The sequence below is a fragment of the Corythoichthys intestinalis genome, chromosome 19, assembly GCF_030265065.1.
Source record: "Corythoichthys intestinalis isolate RoL2023-P3 chromosome 19, ASM3026506v1, whole genome shotgun sequence".
NCBI lineage: Eukaryota > Metazoa > Chordata > Actinopteri > Syngnathiformes > Syngnathidae > Corythoichthys > Corythoichthys intestinalis.
The window spans coordinates 26,504,433-26,521,093 of record NC_080413.1 but is presented as its reverse complement, the minus strand read 5'-3'; the positions used below and the strand labels follow the sequence as shown (position 1 = coordinate 26,521,093).

The 16,661-nt window shown below is 38.6% G+C and overlaps 1 protein-coding gene across 2 annotated transcripts in view; it reads right to left on the bottom strand.

Annotated features, from left to right (window-relative positions):
- knl1 (kinetochore scaffold 1) overlaps window positions 1-16,661 on the bottom strand; it is a 40,251-nt gene that overhangs the window by 7,042 nt on the left and 16,548 nt on the right. For both annotated transcript variants that reach the window (XM_057823657.1, XM_057823659.1), the window contains 16 exons: window positions 11,472-15,455; window positions 7,481-7,595; window positions 7,334-7,383; window positions 7,143-7,241; window positions 6,941-7,056; window positions 6,764-6,854; window positions 5,398-5,514; window positions 5,225-5,312; window positions 3,577-3,639; window positions 3,448-3,487; window positions 3,253-3,357; window positions 3,036-3,127; window positions 2,844-2,909; window positions 2,555-2,664; window positions 2,338-2,459; window positions 174-299 (listed from right to left, as the gene is read on the bottom strand). In XM_057823657.1, coding sequence (XP_057679640.1) covers window positions 174-299; window positions 2,338-2,459; window positions 2,555-2,664; window positions 2,844-2,909; window positions 3,036-3,127; window positions 3,253-3,357; window positions 3,448-3,487; window positions 3,577-3,639; window positions 5,225-5,312; window positions 5,398-5,514; window positions 6,764-6,854; window positions 6,941-7,056; window positions 7,143-7,241; window positions 7,334-7,383; window positions 7,481-7,595; window positions 11,472-15,455 — 5,384 coding nt within the window. The remainder of the gene's footprint in view (window positions 1-173; window positions 300-2,337; window positions 2,460-2,554; window positions 2,665-2,843; window positions 2,910-3,035; window positions 3,128-3,252; window positions 3,358-3,447; window positions 3,488-3,576; window positions 3,640-5,224; window positions 5,313-5,397; window positions 5,515-6,763; window positions 6,855-6,940; window positions 7,057-7,142; window positions 7,242-7,333; window positions 7,384-7,480; window positions 7,596-11,471; window positions 15,456-16,661) is intronic.

Genomic DNA, 16,661 nt, shown 5'->3' with positions numbered 1-16,661 from the left:
TGCCTTTAATGTCTCTGGGTTTATGAGACGTTTAGAGACAGAGCCGGGAGGTCGTAGTTACTTTTAAACTTGTAGATGTAGGCTTTTAAAAAAAATAAATGGCCACAAAAACGTTCGGACACCCCTGCCTTAATTTCATTCTTTATATTATAGCACTCTTTGTTCATACATACGTTGTATCTCCAAAGAAGTTTTTGAAGACTTGCAGATGAAGACCATACAAGTGGTTGACCAAGCTGACCGAAAAAGTGACCTCAAACTTGGAAACTCTCTTCAGACTGCTGAAGATAATATTAATTCTAGAATAAAACAAAAACATATTTGTTTGAAAAATGTGACAGGCAAAATACATGCCATATACTGTAATTTTAGGACTATAAACCACTACTTTTTTCCTTCATTTTGAATCCTACAGCTTATATTCCAGTGCGGTTTATTTGTTGATTTATTTGGGTTAATAGGCAGCACATCCCTCTTAGCATGCATTGCAGCACTACGGATGTAAATAACAATCAAAATTCATGTTCTCTGTTAATTATTTGTTCAGTTACTGTTCCAGTTGTTTCATTAATTGTTATGGTATTTGGTAACGCTATTTGACAGCGGCGTTATAAGACTGTCATAATTATGACATGACACCATCATGGGCATTACTGAATGCTTATGACAGATGTCATTAAGTGTCATGCGGCAAATTTTGTAATTAACTCCATATATGTGCAGCTTGAATCTTTTACATTCAGTCAAAAGTGAGGTAATTTGCCAGATCACACTAAATTATATCTGTTATAAGCATTCACTAATGCTCATGACAGTGTCATGTCATAATTATGGTTGTCTAATGACAGTCTTAAAGCACCGCTGTCAAATAAAGTGTTACCAAATACTAGAGCTGGGAATCTCTGGGCACCAAACGATTTGATTACGATTCAGAGGCTCCGATTCGATTATAAAACGATTATTGATGCACCCCCCTCCTTTTTTTTTTCCCTCTCTCTTTTTTTTTTTTTTCAATGTTTTGTACATTAGTTCCAAAATTGTTCAAAAACTCTCAGGCTAAACCACAGTACTATTTCAGTATCAAGTTAACATATAGCAGTAAACAAGTATACAAAAATAACATTAAATAAAAAACTCCAGTCCCCATTCTGTATCAGCAGCTTTAAACTACATTCAAATAATTTAATGTTGTGAATCAACCGTTAAATTTGTTAAAATTGCTCCCGTTATTCCATAATTTCCCTTTTGTCTGCTTTCGACATGTGAAAGTTTTAAAACTATTTTAAAGCTAGATTCAAGTCAATATTTTACCGATTTAGGAGTATTTTAGATAAAAAGTTAATTAGGTTTGCTTGGAAGGTTCGCAACAACAGCCTTGCAGGGAAGTGTACTGCTTTAAGATGGCGGCCGTTTATAACGCCCGCATCTAGCTTTTTGTAGATGTGCTGCTAACACTACCAAATCTATTTTGCATCTAGTCCTATATAAATGATATCCACCGTAACATTATATGGATGTACTTGTAGCAGCTTTTCGGCAGCAGTCAGGTATGTTGTTGTGTTTTTTTTATCTCGTTGCATGAGTTGAGCTAGAGCCGTGAGTTGAGCATTGGCATTACCCGAGGGGCCGGGTCATGGGAAGCATGATGTTTAGCTACTCTCGCTCCGTTCCGTCCCAAAGACCGCGCGACGTGCTGAGTGTTGTGTACTTCCGCTTTACTTCGCATATTTCAATAATCGGAATTTGGATGTTTGTGAATCGTTCTCGAATCTTCCACGGCCGAATCGCGAATAATCTAAGAATCGGAAATTTTGCACACCTCTACCAAATACCATAACTAGCAATTACTGAAACAACTGGAACAGTAACTGAAGAAATCATTAGCACAGAACATGAATTTTGATTGCTATTTACATCTGTAGCGCAGCAAACCATGCTAGGAGGCATGTTTGGCGACCACAGTTTTGACAGCAGGTGGCAGAAGCGGTTGACTCCCTCTCCTAAGGGACCAGTGATGGCCAAATGAAGCTTCTTGAAGCAATGAAGCTTTGCCTTTGGTTCAAAGCTTCATGGTGGTTCATTTGGTCTTATGACAGTCGTATGATGCCGCTGTCAAATAAAGTGTTACCGGTTAAACATCCCTTAATACAGTGAGGACAGCTGCGGCTTATAGTCCGGTGTGGTTTATCTATGAACAAATGCCGTTTTTGTGTCACATTTGGTGGGTGGCGGCTCATAGTCAGGTGCGCCTTATTGTGCGAAAATTACGGTAAATTAAAGCCAATGTACAGACAACAACTAGAAACTATCAGCCAGTACACTATATAACTAACTTACCGACTGTCCACACAGCTAATGTCCTCAATGTTTAGTCGTAAACCTCCCCACATTTTCATCAGTCGTAACTCCTCCCCCAAGAGACGACAGTGACTCACTACCAGGGACACGTCATGGAGGAGCTGCACCCAATAGGAAGAAAAGATCAGAAAGAATAGTAAATCGCTAAAGCGTCAGCATCCAATGAAATTACAAAATCAATATCATCCACACAGACCTTTGGAACATATCTAAATGTTGGGTACTTCTCCACCCATGCCGTTTCAGCCTCAATGTACTGAGAAAGCAGTTTGTGAACCAACCGGGCATGGTCCTGTGATTTTTCATCTAGATATAAAAATGAAATATAAATTTAAAAATAGGTTAAAAGTATTCCAAAAACACAATGTCCTACAAAAAATGTAAAATGGCAGCGTGTCTGTTTTGAAAAACAGTTACAAAAATGATTAAACTGCAGTTGAACAGTTTTCAAGCATTACCACAGTTAAAAATGATTTTTATTTTACCATCAAGAAGAAATTTGAAATTGATGTGTGACATTTTCCTCTCAGGTTCATTATCAGCACAATTTCCTACAAAACAAAGACAGCACCTTTGTTGCTATTGATGGTTTCACATACAGTAAGTAGTACAGAGTGGAGATCAAATATTACAGATTAAAATAAATTATTCCCATTGCGGCAAAGAAAAAAGTGTACCTTCGTGCACCAACTGTAGTTGCAATGTGTCATTGAGGAAAGTGTATACTGTGCAGTTGTCAGTCTTCTCTTTGAATCGCCATTCATTGACACTGAGAAAAGACATTTAATTAAAAAGTAAATTCATCCTCGTGTGTAAACAAACATCTGACAGAGAAAAAAGTTCTCATTAATAGTTTGCATTATCGTATAATAGGCCATAAAAAGAGAAACTGACATATTGAGCATGCCCACGAAGCCCTGAAGGTGTTTTGTCTCAGCTTTCAAAATGTCCAATTTTTTTGAAGCCTGTTTTGTCTGCACCTCCAGTTCATATATCTGTCTGTTGGAAGGGACAGCACATACACAAAACAAATTCAAATATAGACCAACAAAAACTGTTGGAAACACTGAAGCTTAAGTATTTGTTTACCGTTTTTTGTCATCCAAAGTCCCATTCAGATTTTTTATATCTGTTGAAGACCAGATTCATTTAATTTCACAACTGGACTTCAAATCTGTACTGTGAATTCAAGTAACCATAAACGGTGTAAAAGCTTACCTTCCTGGAGTGACTTAATGCTAGGCTTTTTTTCAGTTCCTTTTTCTTCAACTGCTTCAAGTTCTGTGTGGAGAAAAAATACAGTGTAAGTAAATACATACAGTCTAGCATGCATGTTTTTGGGGATGCAGGAGTAAACCAGAAGACCTGTAGAAAACCCATACAGACACAGGGGGAACATCCAAATTCAACAGAGAAAGGCCAGAGCCCAGGATTGAACCCTTGATCTCAGAACAGTGAGGCGTCATGCTAACCAGGATGCTACCGCCCCCACTTGTGTAGCTATGCTACATCAATTAATAAATAAAGAGTGCCAATAGCGTACTGCACGAATGCTATTTTTAGACCGCAAGGCTGCGTGACGTCACCATCGTAAACCGGAAGGGGGTCAACATAGAAACACACTCGCATACAACCCATGATAGTACTGCTTGTTTTCTGCCAGTAATCTTTCAAAAAACAGCATGCCTAGTAAACGCTGCTGCTATGGAACTTGTAGAAATGACTCGAGACATTATGAGTGTCCACATATGAAGGATGTTTTCTTCGTACGTTTCCCGAAGCCAAAAACTCAAGAGGAAAAAATGTGAACAATGGATCAACTTGTCCGGACTTCTGAAATACCAGTTTAACGCCAGCAAGGTGAGGCCATTCACCTTCATACGATATGACATCATATGACAATCCTGATTCATTGCCTGTCAGCAGCCTGCCACGAAGAGTTAAGGGATTTTGATATAGGTAGGCTCTAGAGCTAACAGATGTACCTTTTCTGTTGAAAAGAAACAACCTTAGTGAGGGAGTGTAAATACATTAATAGAATTAAGATTTGTTATTAATGAAAAAAATTAAAACTATTCGGTGGCTGGCATTTGCGATCGCTACACAAAAATAGCAATATAAACTACCCCCAAGAACTGTCAGAGACATAAGACAACCAGAGGGTATAATATATAAGACAGACAGGGCATATGTTGGTAAAGGATAGCTTGTTGAAACAGGAGAATGTCATTGTCACTGGCGTAAGGCAATGTACACAAGAAAAAGGTGTCGATAAAAAAGCTACCTCTGGATCAGGTTGGCTCTTTTTCCCATCTTTTTCAGCCCTTGACACTCTTTAACTGAACATTTGTATGTTCTTCCACATCTTTTCAACTGAATTTGGCACCAGGTACATCATTTTCGGACAGAATTGGTAGGTTTAGCTCAGTAAAAATCTCGTTCGTACACTATTTACATGCATCTAACATGAGGGACAAACGCGAGTTGACCCCCCCTAGCAACAGTTGCTAACGTCATGAATATTAATGAGCAAAGGTGGCGTGTTACCTGAGGTATGCTATTACCAGTTAGTTAAATTCCATCTATGATTTGTTTTTTTGTTTTAAATGGGTGTAAATTTGGATACTTATTTTAATTAAACCATTCGTATAGTGAACATTGTAATGCATTCCCAAACCATGCCATTCTTGAAGTCAAACTAGCAGGTGCAATGGTGATGATAATTAATTAACACGAACAAATTTGAGCAAACTTGTTATTTCCGTTATTCAGGCTGGTTGGTGAACCCCGGCCATGAACTAACACTATAAACACACTATAACACCAAATAACACAAAGCGAATACATTCAGAACAGAAGATAATACCTGCTTCCAAATCACCAATACAGCCATCCAGAATTTTGATCATCTCTTCAGATTCCGCAATTGTACTGCTTAACTTCTCCTGTTCATCCTAAAAAGCACACAACACCAGATGAAGATCTTTTACCTGTCCGGATATTACACTTAAGTATTTTCTTTTATATTTTTTAAATCACCGTCGTAGTCTGTAGAAGATTCGAGTACAGGACTTCCTTCATTTCATGTGAGCGGACTTTGCTGATCCTTCTGAAGAAATTGTTTCTCTCTTTTAATTTTACACCGAAAGAGCTGATCTGTGGATTCAAACAAATGCAGTCATACCAGAACTGAGTTCAGTGAATGCACAAATAATGAAAGCTCAATATGGTGAGTTTTCTCATAGGAAGGCGCCTATTACTGTAAAAGGGCACATCCGAGGTTGAAAAATCTACAAGATACAATATATTTTTCAGAACACAAGTTGCTTATACTCTGGAGCAACTTGTATGTGAAATTATTAAAGGGACCACACGACCAAAATGCCATGTTGGATCTACAATATATTTTGCTAGTTATATAATGTTAGTAACTCATCTATTATATACAACATTTGAAAATACTTTAAAGCATTTCTTATGCCCTATGTCATGCAGCACGCATAAATAAAATAATGGTACAAAAGTTCCGCGTTGCTTCGAAAACACTTTTTGTATTTACTTGATCTTAACTCGTTAAAGGCCGACCCTTAAAAAAAACTTTCAAAATATTCTGAAACAGTGCTATTGTAGATTATTGGGTGTTGTTTGGTGGTAATTTTGCTAATTTTCTGTTAATCTGTTAAAAAGTGGCTCCACTGTATCGGCAATACTGACAAACAGAACCTAGGCTCTGAAAAAGCCTTCCTGCTCCATTTAACATATCAGTGAGGCATAAGTAGTTCTACTTTTGTTTGTTTCATTAAACATGGTGATTCAAAAACAATGTGCCAAAATCATCTCGCATTTATTCATTTTAAAATCATTGAAATAGACTCAATTAGTGGTCATTTGATACTCCGAACACATAAAAAATAAATTATAATAATAATAACTTACATCTTATGACTAACGTACAATTTATATAAATTTATGTGTATTTATACAGTATAATGATTGGTATACTCTGCATACTGTGGTCATTTCATATCGGCTTCATGTTGCCCGGGCCGCTGGTGGTGGTCACATTTAGCACTTGTAAAGCATGAAATAAAAAGTTTAAAAATTTATATACAATACTTGTATCTAGCTAGTTATTGTTTGGTTGGTTTTGGCACATTGTTTTTGATTCACCCTGTATAGTGTTTAGTGTGTACTTATATGTACGGCAATTAAGAATGTAATGTTAAAATATTCCTGAAAAATTGCCTTAAAGATTTCATGATGTTAACAGTTTGAACCAAGAATTAGTCTTCTATTTTTAAGACAGGTGTAAACTATGATGTATGGGTGTGTTAAAAGGCTCACATGGTTGGTTAAAGTAAGTAAGCATTTATTGACAACAAAGAAAAGTGCAACTATACAGCACCTCCTTTTCTGAAGATTTTTTTAACTCTTCCCACAAATGTTTATTGATGTCCTTGAGAGGTTTGTTTAAGTGCATCATTTTGGAATATAACCTGAAAATGCAAAAGTACATCATGTCTTTTAAACTACTGAGATTTATTATATGCGTGTTTAGTTCTGTATTAGAAAATATTCTTACCCTTCGACCTTTTCAGAGAGATTCTCCAAATCAGCTTCATATACCATTTGTTTGGGATGATTTATATGTCTGTTTTTCAATACAGCCATTGGTGAGCAACCAGTGTCATGTGAAAGCTGAGCCCATAAAAGATAAAAGAAATAAAAAAATATTATTGTATGTCAGCTCTAATTGTATTTTTTTTTCAGTAGAATAAACCTACGTTGCCGGGATTTATGCTTTGCCGGGGTTTATGGATCACAAAGTCTATGCCGAAGAGTTTAAAGAACTCCATCACCGTCAGAGTGCCATCTTCCAATTTCTGTCAGGAAAATGAAAGGCACGCCATCACATTTAAAGAGAACAAAATAATGCAATAATGAATTAAAAAAAAAAAAAAAAAAAAAAACTAACCTTCACATCACTGTCTTCAAACTGGGACTCAAACACGCTATGTTTAAAAGCTGTAAACAACAAAAGAAACATTAAATGAATAAATCAAACCCCCCCCCCCCCCCCCCCCCCCCCCGAAAAAAAAAACATTCCAGTGGGCTAACTTACTAGAGCAGTCACTATGGGTACTGTTTGTATGAGTAGTGCTGGAAGAATCCATCACCTGGTTTGACATGGTTGGCAAAGAAGTGACGTTCACACCATCATATTCCTGAATATTAGTCTGCATTCCCATGAACAACATGAACAATAGACATTATTTTACTCAAGTGATGAATTAATGATGAGAGTAAGGCTACACATTTTTTACATTTCATACTTTGCATAAACCAGGATTCTGAATGACAGAATATACAGTGGTACCTCTACTTACGAAATTAATTGCTTCTGGAAGTAGCCTCGCAATCTGAAAATTCCGTGAGTAGAGAAGCGTTTTCCATGTAAATGCTCTAATCTGTTACAAGCACTACTGATACGCCACATTAAATTTTATAATCAGGGTAAAACCGGAATAAAACAAAAGACAAACACATTCGAATCATTCAATATACAGTAGGCTAAAAGTTTGGACACACCTCATTCAATGCAACACAAATGAAGGTCCCAACTCCATTGATAATGCAATAAATTCCACTAATCAACCCTGAATAGGTATACATGTGAGGTCAAAAACCATTTTAGGTGACTCCCTCTTGGAGCTCTTTCAGAGAATTGCAAGAGTGTGCAGAAAAGTAATCAGAGCAAAGGGTGGCTACTTGAAAGATACTAGAATATTATATGTTTTTAGTTATTTCATCTTTTTTTCCAAAGTAAAATCCACATGTGTTCATTCATAGTTTTATTACCTTAAGTTAGGGGGAGGGGATAAATGACCAAAAAATTGGAAAATTATTACACCTGCCTCAGGGATGGTGCATTGGGTCATTTGAGGAATATTTTGTATTGGGAGTTGGTACCTATTATGAAATAAACCCCCCACCCCACCTAAAAAGCTAAATCGGACATGTTTTGTTCCCACTTTTCCCCCTTTTATCATTAAAAATAGAATTACATCTTAAGAGAGCACTTCAGTTCACTTGTCAGATGTTGCAAAGTTCTACATAATGCATTGTGGCGCCTGGTTGACTGCAAGCAAAGCATTGACATCCGCAGGGAGAGAATCATATTCAATACACCATCAGACAAGCAATTAAACAGTGGTGGAGGCTGATATGAAGATGGAGCTATTGCTACAGAGTTTCATGGCGGATCTGGATGTAGACAGCAAGAATGCCAGTGTGGCTGAACAGGCACTGGACATTTGCCTCAAAGTTGGTGACCTTAAGTATGCCAACAAACCTTGGAACTGCTACAAAGGCAAATGAAGGTATACAGTGTGCTGTTTTCCTACGAAGACAGCAGGTTTGGGTGTCTATGCAGGGCAGCATCAGTCCTAACATACCACTTTGGCCATCTGACAGAGTTCCTGAGCCAGAACCAGACCCTCAACCGCCTGGCCTGCCTTGTCAGAGAAGTGATGGAACTTCCCTACCTCAAGGTGGTCCTCGTGGTGTTTGCCTGCCTGGGTGTGCACTTGGTGGAGCCCTTCAATGCTATAACCATAGAGAAAGATGCTACTCATACTCAGCTCAGGGAGTTCTTCAACGGACTGCATACAAGGTTAGGCCAGCCAATCAGCGGTAACTACATGACGTTCACAACACTTGAGTATCCTGTAGTGTCTGAAAAGCTTTTCAGTTGTGTAAAGAAGACCAACATAGAGAAGGTCCTGAACTTGGTGTCAGGTGTGCCTGCCAAACACTTGGATGAAGTGAAGAAGCTGACAACAATCATGCAGCAGCATTTGCAGACTGTTATTGCCAGGCAGGGGAAGAACTATGGGATTGACAAGGAGACCTTCCCAAAGGACTATCCTGTCAGTGAACAGACTAGTAACACTGATGACAGTGCACAACTTTGGTATGGAGAGAAAGCCCAAGAAACAGAAGAAACACAAGAAAGCCTGCAAACAGTTTGCTGAAGACATGTCAACAAAGCACATGGATTATTGGAACCATGTCCTATGGTCTGATGAGCTGGGCGGGCTTTCTTGTGTACAGTCTTCAGAAGAGGCTTCCCCCTGGGGTGATAGCCATGCACACCAATTTGATGTAGAGTGCGGCATATGGTCTGAGCACTAACAGGCTGACCCCCCCACCTCTTCAATCTCTGCAGCAATGCTGACAGCACTCCTGAAACAAGTCACATGACATTTTGGAGGGAAAATGACAAGCAGTACTCAATTTGGACATTTAGGGATGTATGTTTTTTCAAAGGGGTGCACTCACTTTTGCTGCCAGGGGTTTAGATATTAATGGCTATATTTTGATTCATTTTGAGGGGAAAGTAAACTAACTCTATTATTTAAGCTGCACACAGACTACTTTTCATTGTGTCAAAGTGTCATTTTGTCAGTGTTGTCCCATGAAAAGACATACTTGAATATCTGCAGAAATGTGAGGACTGTACTCATTTTTGTGATACACTGTAAATGAAAATTTACCATGTAAGCAGTCATGAAAGAAAAAAGACGCACGAATGAGAAGGCCTGTCCAAACTTTTGGCCTGTACTGTAACTAGCCTGACTGTTAATATCTGTAACGTAGTACGTAATAAAACATAACGCAAGGGAAAATAATAATTATTATCTTCCCATTCAAGTGAGTCAGTGGCTTCTTCTTTCACGAGATCCAAAATGGCATTGGCTTTTGTGGCAGACTACTTCCAAGTAGAAGTCTCTCCATCTCATAATGAAGCTGACTTCTCTCACATGAAAGGATAGTAATGCTCTTCAAAGGTATTACTTCTCTTTCAAGATTGTCCCTATCCCCATCTCCCTCTTCGTGACACAAAAATAAGACGAGACCTGTGCTCTAATGTGCTACTAATGTAGTGAATCGTGTTTGACCTTAAAAAAACTCTTCGTGAGACAAAAACGCGAGGAGACTTGTGCTCTTTTGGCAAAGATGTCGACTCGCTATAACAACAATACTGTAGCGTCTATGCCAGGGATGGGCAAACCAGTCCTCGAGGGCTGCAGTGGGCCCTAGTCTTTGTTCCAACTGTTTCAGCACAGACAGTTTAACCAATAAGGTTTCAGTGCAAACAAGAAGCACCTAACTGCAATCAACTGATTGACCTTGTAAGACACCAGACTGGTGAAAGGCTGTCCTCGTGATGGGTTGGAACAAAATCCCGCACCCACTGTGGCCCTTTGTGGAATAGTTTGCCCACCCCTGGTCTATACACTACATCATACTGCGTCACTGAAATTGACGCGTCATCAACAATAGGCCAATGGAAGAGCAGAATCCCATTAATGAAGAAGGAAAGATTATGACCAACAGGGCAGCGGGATCTTATGGTGCGACATTTAAGAGCTGAAAGCAGGAAGTACATTCAGTACATATCTTTTACAGTACTGTATATTATTTAGCCTCTCTTAAACTGAAATTTCTTAACAAAAGGCAATATTTTCCTGTTGACATGTGTCATAACCTGAAAATTCCGCTTGCAAAGACGTTTGCAAGTAGAGGTACTACTGTATTAGCTTTACAACAGACTTGCATAAATCATTTTGATACACATGAGAATACGTGGAGGGTCACGGATCCAATGTGACAGGGACACGCTCATTTTTATTGTAACAGTTTGAGTCTGAATTACACAGACAAATGAAAAAGAATAATGCTAAAACGACACTGAAAATGCACAACACTGACAGCACGCCACTGGTGAGTAATAAGTCTTATAAAGGCTTTTTATTGGTTTTTTAGACAAATATTTAATCCAATTTATTTTCTATTGTGACTGATCACAAGTCTAAGATTTTTTTATCACCAACCAATCTGCCGACTCTAGCCTTTGTGCATCTGTTGTGTCATCTCCACTGCCATCGCTGATTGGCTGCAAAAGCCAGGAAACTAGACTCGACACTAAGTGGCGAATAGGTTTGTCATCCAAATAGTTCAAACACGATCCATCGTGGTAAAACTTGAAAAGGAGAAAAAAAAAAAAAATCGTTCAGCTGAAGAAGACAGATTAATGTAAATGGACCTACCGTTTCTACAGCCTCATGGGACACCTGATCGGACGCCTTCATTTTCTTTTCATCCTCTGTATTGTTTTCATCTGATGGCAAGCGTCTCTTGATTCCCTTGGCACCAACTGGGCTGTTTTCTTGAAAAACATTCTCCTGCAAGTTTTCATCAATGTTGAATTTTTGATAAGGGATCCTGACATCTGAGATCCCAAGGGGACTTTTTATATCCAGAGTTTCTGATAAATCTTCACAGCTACCGAGTTCTTCATCATTAATATCACTCGCATCAATATCATTCCATTTGTTCAATTTATTGGTAATATTGTCGATTGCTGCAATATACCCAGATTTTTCCTGGGAGTGGTTATAGCTGGATTCTGCATTTTGTAGTTCGTTAGTTCGGCTTCTTTGTGGCAGTTTTGGCGTGAAGGCTCCTACTGACAGTCTTGACCTCAGTTCTGTAGTCTTAGTTTTGAAAGGAGTTGGTACAGTTGTTTTTTCTTTCACCTCATATTGTGTATGCTCATCCTGAGTGTTTTCTAAGCCTGTTTTAACATCTGGCACCTCTTCAGGTACGATAACATTGCAGTCTTTTGTGTTTCTGTTTGCGTCAGAGTCCAAATCAGGCAAAGGTGCAGTGCAAATGTCTGAAGCAAAAGTCTCAGAAGTTCTACATTTCAAACGCCTCAGTTTTGACTGAAGCTCAACCAAACTGACTCGTCTGGATATCTTTGAATCCCTACCATTTTGACCAGAATTAGGTGAATCTAATTTCTGTGGCAAAGGACTGGTTTCATTTCCGTATGCAGCTTCTTTCCTATTCTCTTCTTCTTTAGAGCCTAAGGCATCTGGTTTTTCTACTACATCTTGATAGGATAGTGCAAGCTCTTGACTGGTCTTTTGTGAAGTGACTTCCCTGTTCTCTTGAACATCAGTATAATTATGTTGTGTTGATGTATCAAACTGTGGCGGCTCGTTTGAGCATCCGACTCCAAAAATGCAACCTGTTTCAATTTCTTCTGGTTTGAGGCTTACATCACTTTCTGCTACCTTTAAAGAGTCATCCATTTTTTTCATTTTACTTAAAGGACTACTACAAGGTGTTTCAACCCCTGGAATGTTATATTTACTATCCTCATTTATTGTTTTAGACTGAGCTGAGATCAAGTTTTTTGTTTCAACAGTTTCTTCAAAAGAAGGCTCTGCTGTAGGGTCTGTTTTGGTGAACATACGGTGAATTTGTCCTGGATTGAAATTGAGTATTGATAAAGATGTTTTTCTTTGGAGACCACGCAGCTCGCCTTGTTTCTTGGCAAGAGGAACACCACTGGATAATAAATCATCAGTAATGTTTACAGTGTGACTTCGTGTCATATCCATAGACACATCATTGGTACTACATTGTAGTTGTCTTGTAGTCTTCTCTCCTTCAGAGGTTAAGCATTCTGTGTTTTGTTGGGGATGTGCTGCATTTATGGTGTCACTTTGTGTTACTTCCATAGCATCATTTTCTGTATATTTCATAGACTGCTCTATAACATTAGGTTTAAGGTCGACATCCTGGTGTGAAGCTGGTTCCAAATATTCATCAATGTTTGTAATGTGGTTTTGCGTCACATCATTTGGTGAAAACCTCATAGTTTTCTCTGCTCTGTTAGGCTCGTTGTCATTTACTCCTGGTTCCAAACGTGAAATAATGTGTGGAGGGATTCTTTGCCTTGTAGCCATAACTGCATCATTTGTTGAAAAACACAGCATTTTCTCTTCTCCAGCAGGGGTAAAGTGTTCAAAAGCAGCATCAATGCTTTGTGTCAAATCCATCGAAATGTCATTTGTTGAAAACCTGATCGTTTTTTCTACAACAGGAGGTACAAAGTTGCCATTTTGGTATGCTCCTGGTCTTAAATGGTCAGCAATGTTTTCAGTAAGGTTTCTTGTCAAATCAATCTCTCCATCCTCTACTAAATTCCTGATACTAGTCTCTTTTCCAGTCGGTATGAAGTTTACTATATTCTGGTGTTCTTTTGGTTCAAAAGAAGTACCATTTTTTGTGGTGAGGCTCCCGCTTACATCCATTACTGTATCATTTGTTGAGAATCTTATTGTGTTCTCTTTTCTAGTAGGTAAAACGTTACAATTCTGGTATGTACCTGGTTCCAAATTTGCAGCCATGTCTCGTTTCACGTCTTCCACTGTGCCATTTGCTGAATTTATGACAGTTTTCTCTCTTCCAGCAGGGGCAAAGTTAACAATTTGGAGCTGTTTTGGTTCAAAATGAGTCTCAATAGTTGTAGTCAGACTCCTTGTTACATCCAATGCTGCGGTGTTTTCTCCACCAGCTGGTAAAAAGTTACCATTATGATGTGGTCCTGGTTCCAAATGTGTAGCAATATTTGCGGTCAGGTTTCGTGACACATCTTTCGCTGTGTCATTATCCGAATTTCTGACAGTTTCCTCTCTTCCAGCTGTTGTAAAGTTAACACTTTGGTTGTGTTTTGGTTCAAAATTAGTATCAATAATTGTAGTGAGACTCCTTGTTACATCCAATGCTGCATCATTTCCTGAAAAACACATCGTTTTCTCTCCTCCAACAGGGGCAAAGTGAACATTCTGATGGGCTTCACGTTCAAAAGGTGCATCAACGTTTTGTGTCAAATCTGTCAAATCGTCATTTGCTGAAAACTTGATAGTCTTTTTTACCCCATTAGCAACAACGCTGCCATTTTGGTATGCTCTTGGTCTTAAATGTTTATCAATGTTTTCAGTAAGATTTCTTGTCACATCCATCCCTCTGTCCTTCACCAAGTTCCTGGTTATAGTCTCTTTTCCAGTCGTTATGAAGTTTACTTCATTTTGGTGTTCTTTTGGTTCAAAAGGAGTATCATTTTTTGTGGCAAGGCTCCGTCTCACATCCACTGCTGCATCATTTGGTGAGAATCTTATAGTGTTCTCTTTTTCAGCAGGTAAAAAGTTACAATTCTGGTTTGTGCCTGGTTCCAAATTTGCAACCATGTTTGCAGTTATGTCTTTTGCTGTACCATTTGCTGAATTTATGACAGTTTTCTCTCTTCCAGCAAGGGCAAAGTTCACAACTTGGTGCTGTTTTGGTTCAAAATGAGTATCAATAGTTGTAGTCAGACTCCTTGTTACATCCAATGCTGCGGTGTTCTCTCCACCAACTGGCAAAAAGTTACCATTATGATGTGGTCCTGGTTCCAAATGAGTTGCGATGTTTGCGGTCAGGTTTTGTGTAAAATCCATTGCAGTGTAATTTGCTGAAAACCTGTGCGTTTTCTCTTCTCTTGCAGGTTCAGAGTGGACATTTTTGTGATCTCCTCCTTCAAATGGAGTATCATTTACAGCGATTAGACTTTGAGTAATGTCCATCGCTGCGTCATATGTTGTTTTCTCTCCTTTACCAGATACAGAGTGTAAATGCCTGTCTGCTTCTGGTTCATAGTGAGTGTCAATTATTGAGGTGAGTTTCTGGTCCATAACCATTGGCACGTCATTTACTGAACACCCTATACTGTTATCTCTTTCAGCAGAGTTGACAATATTTTGTGCTTCTGGTTCAACGGGAGCATAGATCATTACAGTGAGGCCTTGTGTCATATCCATCACTGTGTCATTTTCTAAAAACCTGATAGTTTTCTCTCCTCCAGCAGTTAAAGAGTTTACATTTGCGTGTGTTCCTGATACAATTGCTGCATTGAGGCTTTGCGTCATATCCATTGCTGCATCTTTCGCAGAAACCCTTTTGTGTGCTCGTTGTTTAGAGGATGCATCAAAAGGAGCATCAATATTAACGTTAAGGTTTTGCGTCACATCAATAGTGGCATTATTTGCTGAGAACTTCACTGTTCTTTCATCACTGCGTGAGTGCATTGTGAACACAGGAGCCATGTTAACAGAGTGACTTTGAGTGTTATCCAAGTGGGCCTTGTCAACAGCAAATCTCACTGATTGCTCTCTGCAGTCCTCTTGAGTAGAAGAATTAATCTGGGAAAGACAATATTTTGAGTTAAATCATATCGCCATTTAAATATTTAACTCAACCGAACTTCTAATTCTGTTAAGGTAGAGTTCTTATTGCAGGGCAGGAGATTTTTTAAATCTTTCATGTTCAATTCTCTGTAATTACGGTAATTTTCGAACGATACACTGCTACTTTTTCCCACCCACATTGAACACACAACCTTCAAGTCAGAGCTGAAAACATATTCATTTACACATTCTTATTCTTACTCATAATTCCGATATTCTTACTTGAAAATTTCATGTTCACATGGGTTTTATTTTTAAGTGTGTATCTACTGTGTGTGTACCATGAGTGTCCTGAAAGGCGCGTAGAAATAAAATGTATTATTATTATTTATGCCAAACCAAATTCTGCATGTGTTAAAACAATAATGGCTTCGTAGTAAAAGTGTGTGGGTACTAGACTGGCCTGCCTGCATTCCAAACATGTCTCACATTGAAAACGTGTGGCGCATTAAGCAGCATAAAATAAGACAATAGAGACCTGGACCGTTTAACATATGAAGCTGAAAATGAAGGAGGAATGGTAAAGAATTCCACCAAAAAACTTGAAGAATTAGGCTAGGTTCATACTCCAAGTCTTAATGCAGAAATCCCATTTTTCGTATTTTTTCGACTCGAGTGAGCCATTTGAAATTTGACTATCTGAACGGGACAAGTCGCATAGATGTGGACCATTTCAAATCCGATCTAGGTCACTTTCGTATGTGGTTAAAATCCGATCTGGGCCACATTTGCCCAGAATGTGGCTACGGTCTGAACTCTCAAGTCTCCCAAACTGGAATTCATTCGAGAGAATGGTGGGGACAGAACTGTACATTACTGTTAGCATCTAGCTTGAACTCAGCTCTTAGGCGGGAGAGGGGCTTGACTAGTTATACAAAAAATAAAATAAATAAATAAATAAAATGGAAAAGATAAGCCTGTGAACGCTCGGTTTTCTATCTGTGTGGCAATGGAGCAATATTTCAATATTGCTTACATGGCCAAGAGTCGGGTGGGGCAAACTGACCATACGTGTGTGCGTCCACGCGTTCAATCAATCCATATAAACTTTGAATATAATACTAAACGGGGATTATTTATGTCTGTTATTTGTGTCCTCCTTTTGGAACTCAAAATATGATCCTAGAATGACGTAGAGCCAGCATGTGTGGTCATTTGTTT